This window comes from Haliotis rubra, unplaced genomic scaffold (assembly GCF_003918875.1).
Source record: "Haliotis rubra isolate DU_JTF1 unplaced genomic scaffold, ASM391887v1 Scf201, whole genome shotgun sequence".
NCBI classification, from domain to species: Eukaryota; Metazoa; Mollusca; class Gastropoda; order Lepetellida; family Haliotidae; genus Haliotis; species Haliotis rubra.
In genome coordinates this window covers 757,987-784,542 of record NW_025766015.1, presented here as the reverse complement: position 1 = coordinate 784,542, position 26,556 = coordinate 757,987, and the positions used below count along the sequence as shown (strand labels likewise).

Below are 26,556 nucleotides of genomic sequence, written 5' to 3'. Positions count from 1 at the left end.
CATTATGGTTCAAAATCAAAAGAACATAAAGAACATCATATTTGTCATACGACTAGTATTTATCTGTTTTTGACATGACAGATTTTTATTAACAATCTAAAAAACTTTTAACTTTTTGTAAGAAATGTTCATTTGTTCATTATGAAGTTTAATAAAAATTAAATGACAATTTGAGCTTCTGTTTTTCACCATTTATTTAAGAATGGGTGTACGTGTATAATAGCATGTTATTCTGAAAACAATATCTTGTCATCTTTTTACTGAAATTGCTCCAAGAGTTCGTGTAAGTAGAACCAGTTGTAAGCGCGACATTATCAGTGAAGTTTATGTTTGGTGCTATCTATACTACAACCTCTGTCTCTGTCCAAACCTATCTCACAAAGAGGCAACATCCATCTCTGCCACGGAACATCCTCACGAGACTTTGATTTTGAAAGATGTATATTATAACGTATTTGATGAGTTTGGTAGCGTGTCTTGTGTTTTGATGTGCTGTCATAATGGCTGCCCCTGTCTTCTAACTTTATCATCCCGGAAAGGAAGTGGAGATCTGGCGAATGCAACAAAACGACATTACAGACAAAACATACAAGCCTAAGATTCATCATTCTGAAGCAGATGGCTTGATTAATAGAACACAAGTTTTGAGTAAGGGCTAGGGTTGGGCAGTGTTCGCCAACGTGGATCTATAAAAGTGCCCTTTTGTGTAGGCTGCAGAGCCAAATATTTCCTTTGTACCAGGCTGGCCTGAAAACGGAGGCGTATGGGTGGGGGGTGTCAGATGCGTTGTTTTCCTCAACTTAAACATTTTCATTGTGAAATGACAGAAGTTTGTTCACCGACTCGACCCACTTGCTTTTTGTCAAAGTTTGAAAACTTTTTGATGTTCGTGGACAAAGCCAACTAATTATTGACATGGCTGACATTGTTTTTGTGGCTTTGTTAAGCAGATCTCGTCTTGTTTGTGTTTTGGAATCTGTTTATTGTCGTTCTGGGGTAATTAAGGCTGTTTTTCACTTTGAAATGAAACACATGATTTTAGCTGGTCTTCTTATGGAATGTGTTGCATTGTGGATTACGGGATTGTACACTCAGAGATTATGTGAGTGTGGCGTGGATGGATGGATTGATACACTCATAGATTATGTGACCCTGATGTTGAATATTGGTCACATCGTACCCTGATGAGGTTGAATATTGGTCACATCGTACCCTGATGGATGGATGGATAGGTTGATGGATCGGATAGAATGTTGGTCATCATGTACCCAGGTTGAATACCCTGATGAGGGTTGAATATTGGTCTCATCTCATTGTACCCTGATGAGGTTGAATATTGGTCTCATTGTACCCTGATGAGGTTGAATATTGGTCTCACATTGTACCCTGATGAGGTTGAATATTGGTCTCATTGTACCCTGATGAGGTTAATCATTGTTTACATCATACCCTGATGAGGTTGAATATTGGTCTCATTGTACCCTGATGAGGTTAATCATTGTTTACATCATACCCTGATGAGGTTGAATATTGGTCTCATTGTACCCTGATGAGGTTAATCATTGTTTACATCATACCCTGATGAGGTTGATCATTGGTCTCATCGTACCCTGACGAGGTTGATCATTGGTCACATCGTACCCTGATGACATGGAATGATGATCATCGTACAATTTTGAAATTGTATCCTGATGACCAATTGTTGTGTCCTCATACCCTAATGACATAGATCAATGCCACGCTATAACCATGAGTTTCCCTTCACAGACTCATGTACAATGCCATGAGTGAATGAGTGAATTTAGTTTTATGGCACACTCAGCAATATTCCAGCTATTTGGCAGCGATCTGTAAATAATCGCGTCTGGACCACACAATCCATTGATCAACAGCATAAGCATCAATCTACACAATTGGGATACGATGACTTGTGTCAACCAAGTCATCGAGCCTGACTAACTGATCCTGTTTACCTGATCCTGTTAGTCATCTCTTACAATCATGGGTTACTGAAGAGACACCGGATTTTCGCGGGTCATGGGTTACTGAAATTCATGATTACATCCTGTTAGTCGCCCGACAAGCATGGGTTCTGAAGATGATTTCCTACCCGGATCTTCACGGATTGCCCAATGTCGTGATACAGATATAAACAACTGTGACATTATACACCATTCACACATCATGTTGTTGAAGAAACTAAAGGCGCTAAAAACAAAACCCTAATTAAGCAACAGATTACAAGAATACTGCCACTGTTTTTGATAATGTTGAATCTATTCAAAATTTAAAAGGTTATTTCAATAAACAGTGCCGCTATTTCCTCACTGGCTAGTTCACTACCATATGTTTGTTAGACAGGATGTGGATATAGTTGGTTGGAGCTTCACAGAGTTTTATTGTGGAAGTAATGTTTATTCTCTTTCTTGAAATGCAATCATTGTGTCTACGTGATGCGGAGAGAGTGAAGCGCCACTTGAGTCTTCCTTCTACTGACAGGTGGCGCTGCTATTGCAGTACGTAATCGCAACGACACAGAATTTTATAGCACTTTCTTTCTTTAGAAAGATGGTTTATAAATCGTGGTGATTCGGAAAAGAACCAAACCTTGCTTTAGTTATTTCCTGCACTGTGATAGTTATTGATGATTGTAAAACCAGTTTTGCGTCTTGTTTTGCCGTTTGTAGATAAACATGTCTAAGCCTATCAACAGCAAAGTTGGAAGAACCACACAAAGCGGATATGTTTATAAATGATGAAAAGGCATGTTCGACAATGCCTATTTTTTAGCTCACCTGAAATCGGAGCTATTCTTCACGGTGGTACAGATTGTTAAAGCATGTAGTAAAAGTAAACAAAACAGACAGTAACACTATCAGCGGGGATAACAATAACAGAAGTAAACAACAACAACAGACATAATAACAATGATAATAAAGCTCTTGAGGAGCTGCTGTGGTAGATCTTATCGTGTAACCTGTCTTGCTGAAAAAGAGAAACTGTGCACAAAAAACAAAGGAACTGGCGAGGTTTTCAGGGATTCAAATGAGGCACGACGTTGTGGCAGATTGTCTATTGGTAACGTGACTAAGTATTTCAAGTTTTTAGGCATGTTTTCTCGTGGATATTTATTTCTATTTCGGCTGAACTTTTATGGTTTGTTGTTACGACTGTTTTTTTCTATTGTTGCACTTCATGCTTTACATGCATAGGGGATGGCCCAGTGGCTCACTCACTCACTCACTCACACACTCACTCACTCACTCACTCACTCAATCACACACACACACTCACTCACTCACTCACTCACTCACTCACTCACTCACTCACTCACTCACTCACTCACTCACTCACTCACTCCACACACTCACTCACTCACTCACTCACTCACTCACTCACTGCCAGATGATATTCTCTGTTGCCAACGATGATGGCCTTAGACTCGATCACCTACCTCTCCCCTGACTGATACAGAATGATTAGTTAGTTTATTGTTTAATGCCACACTCAGCAATATTCCAGCTATATGACAGCGATCTGTAAATAATCTGGATCAGGCAATCCAGTGATTGACACAGCGAACATCGATCTACAGTTTGGGATTTGATAACATGCATTAACGAAGCTAGCAAGCCTGACCCCTGATCCCATTAGTCGCCTCTTACAACAAGCATGTGTTGCTGAAGACCAATTCCAACCTGGACCTTGACAAGTAGATACAGAATAGTCATGACTGTGTGTTGAAACACCTGACCTCACTGGTGTCCTCCCACTTGTGAGAACTCCCAGTTGTGAGACACATTAATTAATGGTTCAGTGCACATAGGTGGTGTTTCCACATCCCCACAATGAAAGTGGGATCAGCCCAGTTCATTGATGAGTTGATTAATGAAATAGATTATCAAAGATTTTATTTACAAAGAAGAAATAGTTCATTAAATATTTTATTTATTCAGAAGAATATGTAATTATGATAACACATTTTTATTGACTGTTGAAGTTTGAAAGTCATTTTGGTTTATTTTATTATCATTATCAAAGTGTTTAATTTTTAAGGACATTTACTGGAGTATGTTAATCAGTTTATCTTATAAAGTTTCATTAAGTTACCTCCAAAAGATTCAGTTACATAGCAAATCAGTAATTAGCTAGGGTTAATCCATTCTATCAGACAGGGGAGTATGGTGTGTTTTCTTTGTTAATTACCTACTCCACTGTCTCATAACTAGGAGTCTCACAATTTGGAGTTCTCACAAATGGGAGTAGACCCCCTCACTCATTGCCCCTAGACTCATTATGTAAAAGTTCTATGAACTTACCTTCTTCTCAGTTAAACAGTGAGGTAGCCTAGCGGTAAAAGCATTCACTCGTTACAACAAAGACCAAGGTTTGATTCCACCCACAGAAACAATATGTGAAGCGCATTAACAAAGTCCCCCATTATAAAATTGCTGGAATATTGCTAAAGAGAGGGGCGGTGGGGTAGCCAAGTGGTTAAGGCGTTCACTCATCATGCCGAAGACCCAGGTTCGATTCCCCACATGGGCACATTGTGTGAAGCCGTGATATTGCTGGAATATTGCTAAGAGTGGTGCAAACTAAACTCACTCACTCACTCTTAAAGAGGCACCCATGCTCACTTACTCCTCCCAGTTATCTCACCCAGCTCACACAAAATATACTTCCAGTGAGAACAAATTGAAACCATCCAGCCCTGCTTGTGGTACTGATCCTCTGTTGCTGCAAGGGCCAGTTACCCTACACACAATGACTTTTGTTGTCTTTCCTTCCCCAATAACAAGCACAGCCCTTGACAATGTTGTAGTTATGTATGGAATTCCCATATTTCTAATTACTTTCCAAGCTTGTCTTCATCATGTCAGGGCTATGTTTTAGGTAAACGGTTCATTTCTGACTATGTCATAGTAGAAGAGAATTGGAAATAATTATGAATCGATTTCATACCTCTACCATATGCCCAAACGCGCAGACAGATTATCAGATGAAAGAGCTTCATTACCGAGCATATTAACCATATGCGAGGTACTTATTTCCCATTGTTTATTTTGCTGATGCCAGGAATGGCAAGGAAGGCATGCCATTGGTTAATTAGCTTCCGTCTGTGATAATACAGAAGGATCGTGGTTCTGGGACTCAGGCATATTTGTAGAAAGGTAACCTGCAAGTCAGTGCGGAAGAACAAAGTGAAAGCGGCAACAAAAGCTGGTGATACCCTCCACTGGTGAAGATAGAGGACCCTGTGTAACCCCCCTGTCTAACCCCCCTGTGTAAAGTACCTTCCTTGTCTAACCCCCCTGTGTAATCCAAGCCAGGAGTTTCAGCCTTGCTAGTGGGTTCTCATTTGCCCACAATAACCATGAGAGAAAACAAATGGCTTAACTTCCTATTCTCATTTACTTCATCAGCACATTGTTTTGCTGCACGTGTTCGCTCTTTCACTTACCCTCCCCTGTCTCCCCCTCCCTCCCCATCTGAACATCTCCCACACATGTGAAACAGGCCTAAACAGTGTCCACCCTCATCTTCTCTCCATCACAATGTGTACAGACACACTCTATACTTGTTTTTCTTGTATAACTCCGTAACCATTCTCAGTTGATACAGTAGCCATTGAAGAGCTATAGTTTCTGTGAAAATTATCACCGATCGCATCTGTTTAACATGGGCAGATGTGATTGGTTGAGGTTATGTCACGGCAGAGTCCCTTCTCCATTAGTTGTAGACCCGGCCTCCACTGCAGCCAGTTATTGTAGGGTTTCGTTTAATTTGACAATGATTTATGTTTTTATATAAACAGTGTATTTAACCAATTTTATTATTTTCAACCAATTTTATTATTATAATATTTATTTTGGGTACAATGTGTGAAGCCCATTTCTGGTGTCCCCCGCCATGATATTGCTGGAATATTGCTAAATTATACTCACTCACTCTCTTTGATATTTAAAAAATGCAAAAACATGGCTGAACTTCTCAAATAATGTTTCTTACCTCAAGGGATCTGTGTAAATTGTAGTGAAAAATCTTAAATTTGAAAAAGAAATTTAGAGATTATTTTGAAAATTCTTGTTGATAATAAACTTGATCAAACAAATTTTGAGCATTTAGTTGGATGTACACATTTGTATTAAAATATATCCTGTGAAGATCCAGGTTAGAATTGGCCTTCAGTAAACCATGTTGATAGGGGTGGGTATTGCAGAGAATTTTCATATTGCGATATATTGTGATGCAAAGGCATATATTGCGATATGTATTGCAATATATTGCAAGAGTTTTTTTCAACGAAAAATTACTTATAATCGAGTTAGTGCTTGATTCATAGCAAAAACACAACAAATTGACTATGCTTGCTTCAGCTTTAATAAAAACTTTTAATAACGACAAAATAAAAATGCAAATATTATTTCACACAAGTGAAACAAGGAAAAGAACAATTTAACATCAACACAGTGGTTACTAGTTTGAACTAGTTTCTCCACTCTAAAAAAAAGCCCTGAGAATTTGGACAGCAATTGACCTGGTCAGGACATATCAGAGATCACTGGCCATGAGTAAATATTTAAAACATTGTGAAACACTTTGACAAAAATTACAAACACAACTTCACACCGAACTTAATTTTGACTTCCAGTGTGAAAAACAGAAATATCTGAAGATTTCCAAGTGTTATGAAGTTTTCCGAATGCATATATCAAAATACCAGTTTTGTATCAGCGTATCCCAATATGTATCGTTTTCATGTCTAAACCGGTTATATTGCGCAGCCCTAATGTTTGATATAAGAGGCAACAAGAGGGGAGCAGGCTTGCTGGCTTGGGAAATGACTGTCATTATATCCCAGTGGATGATTGATGCTCATGATGTCAGTCACTGGATTATTTACTACATTTCCTGACATTAACCTAGACTAGCATTAACCTTCAACAATTGTGTTTCTGTTGCGAGATAAATCTTCTTTGAATTTTTATGTTATACTGCTTCTAGGAAGGTTGAGTGAGTGTATTGCGTAATGCAGCATCAGAAGTTTTGCCGCTGTTTGTGGCAACAAATGAGTTTTAAGAACTTCATGTTAAAAAAGTTACTCTATCATCCATAATCTTTAACTTATTATAAAAAGTATATATCTAAATTCAACGAAGATTTATCCATTGTTTTATATGCTTTCTCAGATGAAGATAGGTATATAGATAATGAATTTATCATTATACTTTAAACAGTAGTACAATGCACTGAAGGAGAGACTCGTGAAGATCTGGTTTGAATTGCTCTTCAGTAACCCATGCTTATTGTAAGAGACGACTAACAGGATCAGTTAGTCAGGCTCGATGACTTGGTTGACACATGTCATTGTATCCCAGTTGAGTAGATCGATGCTCATGCTGTTGATCACAGGATTGTCTAGTCCAAACTTGATTAATTACTGACCACCACCATGTAGGTGGAATATTGCTGAGTGGGGTGTAAAACTAAACTTGCTCACTCACTCACTCACTCACTCACTCACCTTTGTTAAGATTTATCCGTCCATCAGAAGGATCACTGTTCAGACAGCATTACATCCTTCTTCCTAATATTTACATCCTTCTTCAGTATAGTATGACTATCTGCTACTTGAGATGAAGCCTCTTCATCATTCACTTCATCATACAGATGCTGATGAGGACAGACATACTGGGCTTTCTTTCTCTGAACATGATACAGCCCTAAATGAAAGCTAAGAGTAAAAACCCTTTAACAAATTACCAGAAATTATAATATAGGGTAGTTACTTTTTATCCATTTTACTGGCAGATTTCAAATGAAAAAGACAAATTAAAACTTGTTGGGATCTAATTTCATGGATGTTTTTGGTGTTACATCAAATATTTAGACAATTTGCAGATATTTCGGGCTTTGATTGGGTTTCTTCAGGTGCCTTTATCTTACAATTGTCAAATTTCTTGAAAGGTGTACATGATGAGGTGATGGTGGGTTAATGTCACAGGAGTGGACTACCAGAACAGAGAATCACCAGGTTTTTGTGTTTGCAAATGATGATTTAGTAGGAATTGCCGATCCACAAGGCTTTTATCCTATTCGTTGCCAATATGACAACCCGTGTCTCGCTTAGTACTGCAATTTACAACCTAGTTCGGAGGAATGGATTTCAAATTTTCAGATTTTCGTTTGAGGGAAGCCTTTGTGAAGTGGGTTTGAATAGCCGTGATGATAGCTGAAGAAACGTTTCTTCCCAAGTCCCCCAAGAAGAGGTGGGAAACGATGATGTGAAGATAGGTTCTGTGTGTTAAGGGGGCCATGTTTCAAGATTTGGAGAGTTGCTATTGTATATTCCCATTATCGTGTTAGGATAATTCATTTAGCATGTAATAAATAAGTGTAAAACAACAGTTGTTTTCTACAGAACAATTTTAATCTTCTTAACATCCACAAGGAAGAGCCTCCTTGAGATTTTTATTTAGAGGGTTAGTTATTGTTTTTGTTTTGTGTAAACACGTCAGAATTCTGGCATGTCTTTAGAGGACATCGTTAAAAGTTCTTCACAGACTTTGTATTTCAAAGAAATAATTTTTAAACAGCTTCTGATACAATCAAAATAATGAAGTGCTAAAAGATTTCAAATTTGCAAACAAAACATTTTTTTAATTTCAAAGAAGAGGAACTTAGTTTAAATTTATTATGATCTAATTGAAAGTAAAGCAAACAATATTTTATGAATTTAAAACTTAATGGCTGTTTTTTAAAAACTGATGGGAATCTTAGGCACTATTTTTTAGGCTGTCCAAATACGAAGTTCGAGTATACGCTTTGTGAAACTGGAACTTGGAGTAAAAAAATATGGTCTGATAGAAAATATTATATTTGGAAAGTTTGCTTGAATGCAAAAGTGAGTGTCATATATGAGTGACTTATTTCAATATTCTTTTAAAGACAGGCAAAAACCTACACTAAACTTGCCAGATTGTTATGAAAGGTGTATTTGGTGGATGAAAATCTTATTTTTAAGAATATTTTTTCAAAACATATTTTTTAACATGTCAAATCTGTCTTGACAATATTGTTGTTTCTGTTATGCATCTTTGGTACCCTTAAAATTAAACAAGATCATCTGTGCATCAAGAAACCGAATGGGTGAACTTAAGGGAGATTTCATTTTTGTTAATTTTCACATCGAATAGCCGTGAAGGTTTGGGTTAGAATTGATCTTCAGTAGAGGCGACTAATGGGATCGGGTGGTCAGACTCGCTGACTTGGTTGATGCTCATGCTGTTGATCACTGGAATGTTTCAGACTTAATTATTTACAAACTGCTGGAATATTGCTGAGTGCATCGTAAAACTAAACTCCCTCACTCACACTGTAGATTTTTCATATTTAAGGGGACTATGTATCTACCCGAGGTACCACCAAGTTTTGATCACATGTCTAACTTTATATTGCACTGCCGCTTTTTTCATGAACTGACATTTTCAAATCGAATGGGCTTATTTCCTGTGAGCTTTGAGCCATTGTCCTGGCGATTATTCCCCAGCTCTTGTTTCGTCTGTCTCATGTTTTTTTGTGAAAGGCCACAAATCTGAAATGACTGGGAATCCATGTTTGACTTGTATTCTGTGATGCTGACAGCTTGGCCATAAAAAACCCTAAATGCAAACAGAACAATTTGTTGTATGCAAAGTGGTGAAAACTGATAGGGAATTAGCCAGAGGTTAGAATGAGGGGTTTAGGTGTGGTATCGGAACAGTGTCAATAAGGAAAGTAAGTGAGAAGAATTTCCTTTTGGCAAAAGAAGGGAAGGCACACACTTGGAGAAACACTTGAAGCTTGGAAATACTTGGAGATGGGTAATATTTCAAGTTGGGGAACACTTCAAGCTGTGGAACACTTCAAGTTGGGAACACTTGAGCTGGGAAATACTTCAAGATGGGGAACACTTCAAGATGGGGAACACTGCAAGATGGGGAACACTTCAAGCTGGGGAACACTTGCAAGATGGGGAACACTGCAAGATGGGAACACTGCAAGATGGGGGAACACTGCAAGATGGGGAACACTTCAAGATGGGGAACACTTCAAGATGGGGAACACTTCAAGATGGGGAACACTTGGGAGTTGGGGAACACTTCAAGCTGGGGAACAGTGGGAAATGGGGAACACTTCAAGATGGGGAACACTTGAGATGGGGAACACTTCAAGATGGGGGAGATGGGGAACACTTTGAGATGGGGAACATTCGTAAAGAAATATTCGAAATGGGGAACAACAAATTTGGAAAATACTTGGAGATGGGGAACACCAAATTTGGAAAATACTTGGAGATGAGAAACACTTATTAGAAGTGGGAAGAATTTCCTTGCTGGCAAAAGAAAGGAAGGCACACACTTGAAGAAACACTTGAAGCTGGGAAATATTTAAAGATGGGTAATACTTCAAGATGGGGAACTCTTCAAGTTGGGGAACACTTGGAGATGGGGAACACTTGAAGTTGGAGAAAAGTTGAAGTTGGGGAACAGTTGAAGATGGAGAACACTTGGCGATGGGGAACAGTTGAAGTTGGGGAACACTTGGAGATGGGGAATATTTGAAGATGGGAAATATTTGAAGATGAGGAACACTTGAGAACATTCTGAAAGTTGGAAATACTTGAAATACCAATTGAAGACTTGCAACATTTGATGGATTGGACCAATTGAAGACTTGCAACATTTGAAGATTGGACATGTACTAGGAGAAAGGGAACATTTGAATGTGGAGAACATTCTGACAGGGAACACTTGAATGTGGAGAATACATAGAGACGTGTGAAACCCTTGAAAATAGGCGGCAATAGGGAAGGGAACGACTTAAAAACGACGATAAATAATTGGGAACAACGTTAAAATTAGAGTTCAGGAACTTGTGAAGATGACAGAATTTCTGTAAAGATGGTAAATTCTCAGTAGTAGGGGAGTCTTGAAGATACGGAAGATGGGGAAAACAATGATGTAGTGGGCAGTGGGAAGATGGTTACAGTGAAAGATTCTGCGGTAGATCTCCCTGGTAATTGTGGAGAAAGACAAATGACATTCCAACAGGATCAACTCCAGCAAGAAACAGGTGAATTGCTCTAATGAAGTAGCAGAACCAGCGGAAAATAACTGACAAGCATATGTGTGGGATCTTTGCACCATAAGCCTTACTTTCTGATGCTTTAACTTAGACAATTACTCTGTTCTCCGAAATAAGACAAATAATGGCTACGTTCCATCGGTGCCAAACCAAACGTGTGGCTATTACTGTGGATGCCATTTGTTGTGTGTAACACCCCACCTGGCCCTGTTCAGTGCCGGAGTGGTGAGAGCATTGTGCAGTCACCATTGTAATGGGTAGGCCTTCCAGTTATTTGTCTTGGAACTGGCTGATTGTTTCCCATTTGTTTTCTGACAGACCAAGGTTGAAGCTGGACTGAGCGAACAGCAACAGCTAGTGATCATGTAACCCCATCCTGTTCCTCTTCCACGGTGTTTGTCTTGTTCAAATCAGAGTTATTGTTGTGGAAACTTCAGATTCCTCACACACCAGCAGAGTCGCAGCACAGACGGTCACTACAAACACGTGGCTCCCCTGTACCCATAGACCAGGCTATCAGGCCTCATTATGTTACTCCCTTGAAGATCCGGGTTAGAATTGGTCTTCAATAACCCGTGCTTATTGTAAGAGGCGACTAAGGGAATGGGTTATCAGGCTCGCTGACTTGGTTGACACCCAATTGTGTGTATAGATGCTCATGATGTTGCTCACAGGAATGTCTGGTCCAGACTCAATTATTTACAGACGCCATGTAGCTGGAATATTGCTGACTGGGGCATAAAACTAAACTCACTCACTCACTATGTTACTCAAGCACAGGGGCGGTTGGGTAGCATAGTGAAACTGAAAACTGGAGTTTGATTTCCCATATGGGTACATGGTGGGAAGCCCATTTCTGGTGTCCCCCGCTGTGATGTTGCTGGGATACTGCTTAGTGTCTTAAGTCTAAACTCATTCACATACTCAGGCACATTGGCTCAAGGGTGGGTGAATTTTTCTTAGTCTTTCTTATTCTTTCTTATTTTTGTTGTTTATTTGGAGCTCTGCACTATTCCAGCCCATGACTGAGGATTGTGAGTAATCCAGTCTGAACCAATTAATCCAGTGATTGATATCGTGATATCCTGTTATGGTAGATTGACAACCATGTCAAGACTGGCCATCCAATCCACAGATTCCAACAGAGGCTGCTGGATATCACTCACTCACTCACACACAAAGCCACCCACTCACACACAGAGGTTGCTGGAGATCAGCTATCACTCACTCACTCACTCACTCACAAAGCCACACACTCACACAGAGGTTGCTGGAGATCACTCACTCACTCACTCACAAACCCACCCACTCACGCACAGAGTTTGCTGGAGATCACTCACTCACTCACAAAGCCACCCACTCACACACAGAGGTTGCTGATATGGCTGAAATATATTTTTGCAGAATGGATTGAAAATCTCACTCACTCACTCACTCACTCACTCACAGGTTGCTCACTCACTCACAAAGCCACCACACACAGAGGTTGCTGGAGATCACTCACTCACTCTCTCACAAAGCCACCCACCTCACACACAGAGGTCACTCACTCACTCACTCAGGTTTTCATCCATAGGTTGCAGTTATCAATAAAGAGCTGGCAACCTGGTCATACTCTCATTGGAATGAAGATAATCTGACAGGTAATATATGAAATATAACTCACTCACTCACTCATTTATCCATACAGTTATCAATAAAGAGCTGGCAATAAGGCATACTCTCATTGGAATGAAGAATCTGACAAATCGAAAAACAAATAAGTTTTATTAAAAAAGTTTGGAAAGTTTGTTCTTTAATGTAATTTATTATCAAATAAAAGATTTCCTCAATGTTTGTCCAGATTGTGATGCAACTTCATTGTAGTCTTACACTCCTCATCTTTGTCATCCCGAAACTGCTTGTTTCCTTACAAAGATCCAATGGACCCTCTTCCCTGTTACACTGCTTTGTTCGAGGTTGTTAAAACTTGAGGCATGGATTGCAACTGAACTCATTGCTTCTTTAAGGGTAATAAACACAGAAATACAAGCTTGTGTAACAAAAAACTTGGCCAGTCATCAATTGTATGAAAGACTCAGAGTTGTTTCTTAGGAAAATATACATTATACATTCAAAGCAGAAAGATAAATAAATATAAAACTTGCAAAAGACATGAATGACTTAAGTGATTCTCAAAAGATGTAATAAACAGGAGCAACACCCTAGTAATGTGTTAAAGAGGCCTGAAGTTTTGTGCTATATATCAAAACCATGAACCCTATGACTCTTGCACATCCATGAACAGACACACATCAGAGTGCATCAACGACAGAGGACAGAGTCTGGACTCATTAAAGTACAAGCAAGAAGATTTGTTTCATTTGAGAGAATGGAAATACACTTCCAAAGGGTTTTAAAAATGAAAAGAAACTTTTTGTTATATCCATGTAACATTAGTAGGATCTGGCGTCGTGATAAATGGATAATGTCATTTAATAATTTCTTTCACTCACAGTTCCATAATAAGGCTTCCTGATCTCCTGGTTCTTGAAAGACCAATCGACCATCGACAAAAGGAAAATGAGACATTTCGAAACTGATAATACCGCAAGTGCAGTTTTAAAAAAAGGGCCACGATCACCAGCCCAGAATAAGACACCTTCAAAGAGGGGCAACAGATTTGTGAGGTCTGAAGTTCTATGCTACATGGGAACTCTGGACCAATTCCTCCCATTCTGTCTGTCTCTATCATTACATCCCCCTTGTTTATTGTTGAGCATCTTAACTTGGAGATAAGTGATGAAAAGCGAAATAAGTTGCTAACCTTGGTATCTCTCATTTTCTCTTTGGTGTTGTTCTGGAGTTTATTTGTTTTCCAAGTGCTTTGGTCACAGAGGCTTTGGATGAAACCAAGATTGATTGGTTTTGTAGATATATTCCTTTCTGTTTCTTCTCAGTCATTGTCCATTAATTTTATTTATTTAACTCACCACGATGTTTTTTGATCAACAATAATGACTGTTTTCTCTTATCTTGGCAGGGGTATGTTGTCTGGTTAGGGATCAGGAAAAGGAAACAGTTTAATCTCCAGTGTGACAAATGTGTGTTGAAGTCCAACAATTAAGATTGGATTCTTTTTAGATGAGAATTTTTTTTTGTTTTAAATTTATTTACCTGACACATTTTTTTCACATGTTTCTCTTTGAGTACATGTAAAATAAACAAAGGAGTTCACTTTCTGATTGCAGGAAATTATGTTAATTATTTATTTCAGATAATAATGAGAGACTGTTGTCTGAAGTTTTTCGTTAACAAATGTAAATTAATATCTAGTCACGTTTCTCAAAGGAAAATATGTTCATCCATAAATATATGTTACTAGATTAAAACATTATTAAACCTGTTTGGAGAATTTTGAAAATTGCTCTTTTTGACAAATGATAGCTTGGTAGTTAAGGCTGTTCTTTTGATGTACATCAGACAATTAACATTTTGTGAAGTTTGTTTACGTAACTGTTTTGTAACAATCCATGATAGCTAAGATTACACAATACTCAGGCGTCCATGTTTTATGCTATGGTGATAGATTTCATATCATATAATATCATATGCTTCATACGCATAGAAAACTCTTTGTCTCGAGAAGTATATTTTGTGTAGATTAATATTTGATTTTTAGGTTTTACTAATTTAAGTTTACATCATATCAGAATGTTGTTTGCATCAGACTCAAGTTTCATCAGGTAAAATGTTATTATTTCAATTCGAAATGCGTAGTTAGCATATTAATGGTTAAAGTACATTGTTTAGGTGTTAGTGCAAGTGTGTGGAGCATTGGAATGGCTGTTGGTTTGCTGCAACAGGAACACAGAAACAGGGAGGGCTCTAATTGCCCCCCTTGGAACATACCCCTCTTTTGATATATCTAAAATAGCTTGGTACTCTTGTCACTCATAAGCCTGATGTGCCCGCAGAATCAAGAACTCATTGGACAACAGGAGAGTGTGCAGACCAACTTCCCCATTGATGTAAACTGATCCTCATCGCGAAACCCATTCACAACTCCTGCCGCTTGTGGAAACTTTGGAGTAAGTGACGTAGTGCACCTCCTTCTTCGTTCTTTTTCCCTCCTTCCTTCCTTCAGCCTTCTTGGGGGATAACTCAGGGTAGGTATGATTTCCTGATAATACCATTCCTGGCAGTCTTGTCTAACAACTTGACAGCGGCTTGTACTGTCAGGAATTCTGACTTAGAGCCAACTGCCAGGGTCATGGTTGATGGCGCTGACAGATAATAATGGTAGCCTGCAAGTTGCTGTAAGGGGAGTGTTAGCATCATGGTGTATAACTCGGTATATTATTGTAGTTTATGCCGCTCATATATCTCAGCATCTGGGCCAGCATTGTTACCGTTCTGTGGAAGTTGTGGAACTTTGATCGTTTCATCATTTATTTTCTCTGGCATTAATTGGGGTTGAATATGCTGAGCAACATATATTTGTTTTCACTTGATTAGCTATAGTGTCTTTTTTTTAGATTCTGGTTTTGCCAAGAATGCTTTTTGAGTAAAATGGTACACATCACTTTAGTGAATTAGTGGCTCTGTAATTAGTTGACAGATGGTAAGTTGATTTATTTCGGGCACTTTATCATAGGATTTGGTGCTAGTGTGTTTTTAGTGTGGGGTACATATTTCTAACATTGTCATTGAGATTTGGAAAACATATGTTCGAAAATAGAAAAGTAATCTCCGAGTGGGAAAAGGCATGTGTTCTCGCGTTAATTATCTTTCAACTCCCTCGATGAACAAACAAGGCGTCATTGTTCACGATGGGGAAAACACATACTTTCACATACAATAATACCATGAAATTTTCTGCCAAGTCGATCGGTGAATATAGTTACATTGTCTTTCTCAAGTGTTGTACAAATATTTTCATGGCTGTATTTTTTCCCTCTTGGCATCTGCTCTGAAACCAGATTAAACCAATAAAACCGAAAACCAATCCAGCTCCGACTGTTGTATGCCAATTATAACCGCCTTTCTTTAAGAGGTATTTTAAAGAAAAATAGTCCAGCATCAACAAGCAAAAATAGAAGCCATTTCAACAAAACTACGATAAAGTGTCTTGGCATATGAATGCATTTTCAGGTCAGCTGATTGGAGTATTCTGTCACAATATGGTTCTCTTAGGTTTGTGGGAAATAATGGAATCTGGTTGAGTCAAATTCGTAATCTTCAGCGTCAGCTGGCTCGTGTTTAAAGATTTGGGTAAACCAATCTCCTCTGCTCCATCTACAAGGGTAGAGTGACAGTACACATGTATTTTATTGTGTAAATAATGTAAGTTATCGCTGTTTGCAACAACGGTTGTTTGTAGATACAGGCTCACGATCAGCTGACATGTCTGCGAGGCTGTATACAGCATACACTACCACGTTTAGATCTGTGTTGCTTGTTTTTCATATTTTTTTGAATGATTAATTTTCAAGTCATTGGATTATATACATGAAGAATTAAGTTCATGAACTGTTGTAAGTGTTGTGTAAATTATCTAAAATCATTACAACTAATACAAGATAACCAGAGAAACTGAAGAATTTCCAAGTTGATACGAGATCTCTGCTAAAAGACTCCAGCCAAATACATGATTCATAATTCACTATTAATCAATGGTACAATTGGTCGTATAAAGTAATACATTTTAGAAAAGTAATTGCAAACACAACAATAGCAAAAGCAGTATAAAAATAATGTATAATTTCTGCATTTTAAACATTTGCGTAGAATATTGTTTGCCTGCTTGAATTAAGAACACTGCTTGTTAAATATTCAGATGACGGATATTTGTCTTGAATTCCTGAAACAGGCTATGTACCAAACAGAAGTAAACAACAGTATACAAATTCCTCTAGTTTTAAGAATAATGACCTAAAAGATGATTAATCTAGTGCAAGATTGTGCATATGGAAAAAGTTGATGACAAAAAGGAGTCGACTATTTTAGATGTGTATCTTCAGAAAACTGAGAAGCCAGTCGCTCATTTTCCGATTACATGATGCCAGGTTTTGCCATTCCCAGGAACGTTTTTTGTCAATTCTGTTTGACAACAGAGGAGATTTCATTGTCTCATGTGGCGGTTATTGCCACTAGATATTCCTTAAAGAGAAATGTTTTCACTTCCACCATCATTGATATCTCATTGTGATGCCTGTGTTAGCTCTGGCTTGTAATGAATGATTTGAAGAATGGGACGGAGAAATATGAGGGAATTATTACTTAACCTTTATAATTTAATACTGACATCATTATTAAAGCATAAAATATTAACTAAAAAATAGTCTGTATAATCTGTCACGTTAATTGAAATATAATTTTCAACTTTTTATGTACATTTTAACAAGATAGTTTATATGTTGGTTTTCTATGTCAGACTAATCTGATTTGGTTATTAAGAATCAAATATGAAATTATAGACCCATTTTTTGTGCATTTTAGGAACAGATTTGTTTCATAGTGACTGAGATGCATGTATCAAGAACCTTTAGACCTTTGGAGTTATGATTCGCAGTCATCTTGTTAGTTATATAACTATTTTACTGGGGAAGTTTTAGTTACATCAATGTTTAACATATGTAAATGTAAGTTTTATCTATACTTCTCCCAAGTTAACTGTTAGTTTTTTCAATACTTTACATCGGTAAGTGTAAGTTTCACCAATACTTTACATAGGTAAGTGTAAGTTTCACCAATACTTTACATAGGTAAGTGTAAGTTTCACCAATACTTTACATTGGTAAGTGTAAGTTTCACCAATACTTTACATAGGTAAGTGTAAGTTTCACCAATACTTTACATAGGTAAGTGTAAGTTTCACCAATACTTTACATAGGTAAGTGTAAGTTTCACCAATACTTTACATAGGTAAGTGTAAGTTTCACCAATACTTTACATTAGTAAGTGTAAGTTTCACCAATACTTTACATAGGTAAGTGTAAGTTCAACAATACTTTACAATCACCAATACTTTACATTGGTAAGTGTTATGTATTGATATACCTACGTATGTAAATGTAAGTTTTATCAATACTTCATGCATATGAATGTTAAGTATATCAATACTTTACATATCTTAGTTTTAGTCCTATATCTTATGATTTTCCATGTGCCAAAGTTCATGAAAGCGTTCCTTCGCTCATCGCACCGAAGGCCTGGGTTCGATTCCCCACATGGGTACAATGTGTGAATCCCATTTCTGGTGTCTCCCACCGTAATATTGCTGGAATATTGCTAAAAGCAGCGTAAAGCCATCCTCACTCACTCACTGAATGGTCTTTGAAATATTGGTATGGCACTTGCCTTATTTCTGTGCCGTTAGTGCCAGATTACTGTAGGCATTGGTAGCTGCACAAAGATCAAGGAATAGCTTTTTTTATCTTCACATCCGCGAAATCCAAACACTAATTAAGTGTGTTTAAGGTGCTATTGTTCAAGGAATTCAATTTCTGGGATGATTGATTACTTTCTGTTGCCATGCAAGGAATCAATCATGAAATCTGTGACTGAATTTTTTCCAGCGACATTCATTTAATAGATTAATGGGAGATAGTCAAATTGAGTACGATGTGTGTGAGATCTCCTGCAGAAAAACACAAAGTTGCAACGCTTATTGGCGTTTTTGTACTACAGAAAGGTGTTTTCAGAAAGGCATTTCTCTGTTAACTTAGAATACAATAACATTTTAAAAAACACTGATTTTTGTTCTCTCTGTGTATTGGTAGGATATAGTAAAACAATATATAACGGTGTTGCTGTTTCTTCTTTTCCTGGTAGAATATATGCAATATTACATAAAGGTGTTGGCATTTCACTGTTATCTTAGAATATAGTAAAATGGTATAGAACAACATTCCTGTTTCTCTGTTTCCCGGTGGAATATTTACAGTAAAATACTTTAGAATGGTGTTGCTGTTTCTTGTTTTCCTGGTAGTGTAAAAACAACATTACAGAATTGTGTCGCTCTTTCCCTGTTTCGTGGTTGAATATAGTAAAGTAATATACAAGAGAGTTTCTGTTTATCTGTTTCCTGGTTGAATATGGTAAAGTAATATAGGACAGTGTTTGTGTTTCTCTGTTTCCTGGTTGAATATAGTAAAGTAGTAACCCACAACAGGACTACTTTTCTATTCATTCTTCTACATGGACTATACTAGGAAAGAATACTTAGAGTAGATAATGCCTGCATCTTAATGTTTGATCAGTTGGTTGGGTGGTTGGTTCGTTGGTTCATTGTTTAATGCAGCACTCAGCAATATTCCAGCTATATGGTGGTGGTCTGTAAATAATCGAGTCTGGACCAGACAAACCAGTGATCAAAAGCATGAGCATCAATTTAGGCAATTGAGTGTTTGATCAGTAATCAGTGTCATTAGCAAATATTGATCATAAAATTATCATCACTTGCTCCTCAAACCAAAGGTAGTATTTATAATTTCAATCATTCTTTAAGACTGGCCATTCTACTGACACTGACTGAGTTTGGTTTTTACGCCGCTTTTAGCAATATTCCAGCAACATCACGGCGGGGGACACCAGAAATTGGCTTCACACATTGTACCCATGTGGGGATTCGAACCCAGGTCTTCGGCGTGACGAGCCAATGCTTTAACCACTAGGCTACCCCACTGCCCCCTGGCCATTCTAATCAAGAATTATATTAATTAATATATCAATGATAATCATGTTAATAACAGCAATAATAATGATAGGACATTCTTAGCTGGACATTCCTTGTATCGTCTGATTGGCACTGACGGCAACTGACAGGTGTTATTGAAAAGGACATTATGTAAAAAATTTGACATATTGCCTCTGAGACATGTGCTTCTGTGTGTTATTGATGAGTGTCCGTCAATCGATGTCATACCATTTGGCGGCAGACAGTGACAAAGTGGTATGTTCGTAATCTACTTAAACTATTTTCTCATGCACTAAGAAACAGTACTTGCCTGTAATTGACAACAAGTAGGGTGCCATACTTCCATCACATCTATGAAATAAGATATAGGTGTAAATGTGTGAAGTAGGATTTAATACGATTGGCTGGCTGAGTATGTGGTTCATGCATGTATGTTGAATGTAGAAAATGGAAAAATAACCCAGTTCTCATCATCATTACAATTGTGACTGTAGTGAAAGTATGTGTTTAGGATTCACTGTGAAATTGTGATGATGTAGAGTGTCATTAAGATTTGAATATGTTTGATTGACTTATAAATGAATAATAATGATTGAATGAGGTGCTGATATATATATATGAGTAACGACGTTGTATGAATGAAATGTGAAAGTGTTAGCCTCATTTAGATCCGATCTGTACTAATTGTGAGAGTCACATTCTGCCATGGGATATGTGTCATTTTCATTTATTTATAGAGTCACTTGTAATATCAGACATATTTTTATGTAATATAAGATTTATGTAATATCAGAGTTATGTAACATAAGAGTCACCTGTAGTGCGTGCCAGTTCAGTTTTACGCCGCTTTTAGCAATATTCCAGTTATATCATGGCAGGGGACACCAGAAATGGGCTTCACACATTGTACCCATGTGGGGAATCGAACCCGGGTCTTCGGTGTGACGAGCAAATGCTTTAACCACTGGGCTACCCCACCGCCCCTTAGTCACATGTAATATCAGACACATTTTTATGTAATACAATATCTATGTAATATCAGAGTTATGTTACCTAAGAGACACATGTAATATCACACATTTGTATGTAATATAATATCTATGTAATATCAGAGTTATGTTATCTAAGAGACACATGTAATATCACACATTTTTATGTAATATAATATCTATGTAATATCAGAGTTATGTTACCTAAGACACATGTTATATCAGACACATTTTTATGTCACACAGAGTAAGGAAATATAAGAGACACATGTTATGTAATATGAGAATCATGTCATGCAGTGAGTCATGACATGTAATACAATTGTCGTGTGTCATGTTATGAGTCGTGTCATGTACTATGAGTGTCACATGATACATAACACATGTCATTGTTGAGAGTCACGTGTCAGGTAATATTAAAGTCATAAGTCAGGTAATATTAAAGTCTCATGTGATATAAGAAAATTATATAATTGTATATCTGATTTATGTTGTTTAATATGAGATTTATGTTAAGCAATATGAAACTCACATGTCATTCAATGATAGTCACATGTCATGTAATATGAAAGTCTTGTCATCATGTATAGTCACATGTAATATAATATGAAAAGTCATGTAAAATGAAAGTCTTATCATGTAGTATGAAAGTCACCAGGTGTCATGTAATATATGTAATCTTTCATGGAAAAGTGTCACATGTCATGTAATATGAAAGACACATGTCATAATAGGAGAGCCAGGTGTCATGTAATATATGTAATGTTAGAGTCACATGTCATGTATCACAGCCATATCTCACAAGTGAGTGTCACATGTCATGTAATATGAAAGACACATGTCATAATAGGAGAGCCAGGTGTCATGTGATATATGTAATGTTAGAGTCACATGTCATGTATCACAGTCATATCTCACAAGTGAGTGTCACATGTCATGTAATATGAAAGGCACATGTCATTGAATATGAAGTCACATGATGTAATATGAAAGTCACATGTCATGTATCACAGTCATATCTCACAAGTGAGTGTCACATGTCATGTAATATGAAAGGCACATGCCACTGAATATGAAATCACATATGATCTAATATGAAGTCATATATCAGTCATATCTCATATAGGTGAGTGTCACTTGTGATCCAATATGAAAGTCACATGTCCGGTAATATGAAAGTCGCATTCATGTAGTATAGGAAAATGATTTTGATGAAAAACAGACTTGGAGCCTGGGGTTACAGATGATTAATCGCAGAGGATCAGGACTTAGACAATGACCTCAGACAAATCAGTGCCCTAATATCAGTAAGTCTGGAATTGATCCGTAAACCTGACATAATGAAGTCTATATCAAAACAAGCAGGACAAATATAAATGATATGTTTCACCATGTGTACAATTAGTATAGCAGCTGTTTTTAAACATAATCAATCTGAAGATAATTATGTTATTGTTGATAAAGAATGTACATAAAATTAATGCTGTGTTTCTTCGGCTGTATGTAATATAAGGGAATACAACATCCTTAATGATATTGACTTTACGAATCTACGATAACATTCATGTCACATTACACACGAAACATACAAAAATACAACGTAACAGCAAGCAGGAGTGGGTTCCCTAACATGTGCCATGAAATAACATACCTTCATCTCAACTCATAGCACGTTTATATATCCAAGAAAGTTGACGCACTTAATGTTGAAAATAATGAAATTTGTCTCATATAAATATTGAACCAATAAAATAGGCAAAAAATGAGGGTCTGAGATACAGCGATGGGGGTGCTTACGGTTCAGTGAGTGTATCAAAACGACAATGAACATTTATTTACCCTTGAGGAACTCTTCGAGAAGGAGTTTGATTATTTACAATCATAAAGGAATTTGATAATGAGATCAGTGGTGATATGGCTGTTCCTAATTAGATCTATTGCCTAAACAAATTCCATGCCGGATCGGTACGATGATGTAAAACGGAAGTAGGTGGGGCATCAGTGTGTCGAATGGTGTTTGTTAGGCTTGACACCACTTAATCTTAAACTAATTTGGGGGAATACAATCTTTAATTGTGTTTATGGAGTAATGTACCTTTAATTGTTAGGAAATTTCTTGGAGTAAAAATATTTCGGATCCAGTTGGGACACTGGAAGGATGTGTTTGTGTTGGGGCACCTGTTCTGGGGGATGTTTTCTGGCAGGATGTGGAGGAGAACGTGATGATTTGAGGAAATTAAAGGTTTATAAGAGGTTATAGATAAATTAGATTCACTGTTTTCCTTGGGTATTTTTTTCGCTTAAGGACTAACAAATGGCTTTGATGATAACTTTCTTTGAATTTATTTTAATTCCTCTTTAAGGGTTAGTCAGTTGAGAAAGATGTAGTTATTTGTGTTATTGTTATTTAATGAGGTACCAAAGATACTTGTAAAAGAAGTATAAGATACAAGTTTTTTCTAAAACTTCTACTGATCATGAAATTTAGATGTGTTCCAGATTGAAATGAACTTTTTTGCAGATGCAGAATTGTTTCTTCAGGATTGTTGGATTTGAGAAAAATTTGAATTCTTATAAATACAAAACTATTTTTGCTATCATCACATTATTAAATCTGCAGGTTTTCAGCAGAAGTCCTCTTCACTTTCAACGTTTCCATAATAAGTTGTGCAGGTAATAGTATCTTCCTACCCACACCCCTTTCACATGTGTGAGGTTTCGATAGGATAAATGAATGTTACGGTCATAGGTGTTATGGAGTCTTGTGAAGTGTGTGTACATGATTCAAACATTGTCCCAAATGAATGTGATATTGTAACAATGTTCTAAATTATGTTATTAATGAAACTGTAAGTGAATGGTGAGGGCAAAATTCCATTGCTATCAATCATGGTCGGGGGAAACCAAACAGTGGAATCAAACCAGGGTCTTCAGTATGATGAGTGAACACCTTGAACCACAAGACTACCCAAGAGCACACTGAACAGTCGGGTATAGCCCAGTGGTTAAAGCATTTGCTCATATGCCTGTGTTTGATTCCTTCATTGGTAAAATCATAGAAGCCTATTTCTGATGTCCCCTACCATAATATTGGCTGAATGCAGCTAAAAGGGGTTTAAGAACATCATTAGAAATAAACAGTTTCTTCTTATAGCACTACCTTTCAAATGGTGAGTGAGTGAATAAGGTTTTATCCCGCTTTTAGCAATATTCCAGCAATATCATGGCAGAGGACACCAGAAATGTGCTTCACACATTGTACCCATGTGGGGAATTGAACCCGGGTCTTCAGCGTGACAAGCTGAACGCTTTAACCACTAGGCTACCCAACCGCCCCTACCTACAAACAGAAACAGAGTGACTTAAACACACACCATAAACTAGTCACAGCCAGCAACCTTCACATGTCTGTCAGCAGATGATCTCTGAAGTATATATGGCTGAATTATAGAAAAACAACATCCACTGAGAAGGTACAACAACAGTTACTCAAAATGACGTGCATAATGATTGTCAGCATCACCCATGATGCATCATTGGATACCAATTCACGACAAAGTCTGACACTTCGCCAGAATCCCACAGCAATATATTATTAGTATTATGCCTTAAGTCGACTGTATAGATGAGAACATTTGACTACCTTCCAGGATCAACACGAGGCTGTTTGTTGTTGCTGTCGACGTATACACTAAGTACCTCGATGCAAAACCATAACCATTATGACGCCTTGTCCTTGGAAGGAGAATCTTGGAGGCTGAGGAGAATGTGTTGTGTTTTGCAATAACTGAACAACAATCATGTCAAAGACTAGCAGAACATATGTGTTCATTAACACAGGTACTGTGTACTCAGGTGTGAAGAAGGAGCTAGTCCTCCAGCGACAAAAGGGATGTTGGAATGTGGTTTCAGTAGCATGTTCTTAGATGTATGGAACTTCTGCTTGATGGTGATGCTCATCTACGTAACGCGCATTTCTGGTTTCTTTGTTCCCTTACAATTATGAAGATAATTGACAAATATCCAGTGACGCTTGTAGTCTTGTATCCCTCGCTATACAGCTCTGGGATTAATGTTCTTATTGGCTTCTTGATCATTGTTTCATATTTATTTTCATGGTTTTTAATTCGGCCAATGTGATGATGTTTTTTGGGCCATGTAACTATCTCTCATATCAGTTCCTGTAAAATGTGATTGGCTACAGTATCAGCTGATGATATGGAGTATAATTCCTGATATACTTCTTGGCATATGATTGTCCAGCTTTTCTGTAGTCATTCCAGTCATATACATTTGCTATTGATTGGCCAGGTAATTTAATGAACTTTGTAATACAATGAAGGCCATTCCAGAAATTGTGTTCTCAATATTTTTTTATCTGTGGAGAACCATCAGCCATTCCAACCATTTTTAGTGATTTGTCTTGGTATATAGAATAAATTTCTTTAAAATCTGAGGTGAAGTTTAATTATGAAATTTTCTGTGATGTTGCAGCCATTTTATTTCTATATGTGATTAACCAAGTCTTCTATGAAATCTATAGTGAAGTGTTTGCCATTTTCTTTGTCTTTGATTGACCAAGTCTTCAATGAAATCTATATTAAAGTCTCAGCCATTTTCATTGTATTTGATTGACCAAGTCTTCTATGAAATCTATGCTCAAGTGATAGCCATTTTCATTGTATTTGATTGACAAAGTCCCCTATGAAATCTGTAAAGTTTTTGCCATTCCAACCATTTTTCTGAGAAGCATATCCTTTTTTAATTTTGTTATATCTGAACCAGTGTCGGAAATTGTTTCTCAATCAACTGATAATGGTTTTCAGGTGAAAATGTCCTGCATTAGATAAAATATTCCCTAGGTTTTGGCAAAAGTTGATGGAATAAATGGATATTTATTTTCCAATTTTCTACTTCTGTTTTGTGGAGACGAAAACATCACCAATCCCTGTAGTTCTCTTTTCATGAACACCTGGTGTCAACACTGATTTCAGTCATCCATTTATATGATTTTTATCGCAGTTTGTACTTTTATATCGACTGGAATGTGTCAAGGAAGGTAATCAACAATAATTACTTTTTTAGCATTGATGTTTCAAATTTCTGTTTCCATAATAGGTAAAAATGATGCCTTTGACAGAATTACTTCTTCTTGAAGACACCCACCTACCCCTCCTGCTCAATCCCCGGTTCGGACAGTCGATACGGTTTGTCCGTCCATGGAACAAATTGATCAGCAGGAAGATAAAGAAATGTAATTCATTATAAAATGGGTGGGCATGGCTGATGGTTTAAGTAGTATGGTTTTAATTTTCTGTTTCCATATCAGGTAAAAATAACTCCTTGACAATATCCCTCTCTCACAAATTACTTCTCCTTGAAAATACCCACCCACCTCACTTACTCAATCCCAAGTTCGGAGAGTCGATAAGGGTTGTCCGACCATAGAACAAATTGATCAGCAGGAAGATGGAGAAATATAATTCATAATAAAATAGGTAGGCATGGTCGGTGGTTTAAGTAGCATGGTGAAGGTTGAAAATGAAATGGAAAACATTTGGAAAGAAAGTACAGAAGAAAGGTAAATAGTTCCTGGAGAAGTAGCTCTGTGTCAGTGAATATCTAAAGACGTCCAACAAGGATAGCTTAATGAACTGTTTAATGTGGAAGGCTCCATATAAACATCAATAACTCTCATAGAAGAGAATCAATGTCTTATAAGAAACTTGTCTGCCCTTTTGTATATGTTAAGATTGA

At 37.3% G+C, this 26,556-nt stretch overlaps 2 protein-coding genes across 8 annotated transcripts in view; one reads left to right on the top strand and one right to left on the bottom strand.

Annotated features, from left to right (window-relative positions):
- Positions 1-9,574, bottom strand: part of LOC124275713 (flocculation protein FLO11-like) — a 102,614-nt gene extending 93,040 nt beyond the window's left edge. Inside the window, exons 1-2 of the mRNA XM_046711353.1 lie at positions 9,488-9,574; positions 7,582-7,710 (exon numbers count right to left, since the gene is read on the bottom strand). Coding sequence (XP_046567309.1) covers positions 7,582-7,710; positions 9,488-9,574 — 216 coding nt within the window. The remainder of the gene's footprint in view (positions 1-7,581; positions 7,711-9,487) is intronic.
- LOC124275700 (transcription factor SOX-13-like) overlaps positions 1-26,556 on the top strand; it is a 262,079-nt gene that overhangs the window by 129,362 nt on the left and 106,161 nt on the right. The window lies entirely within an intron of this gene.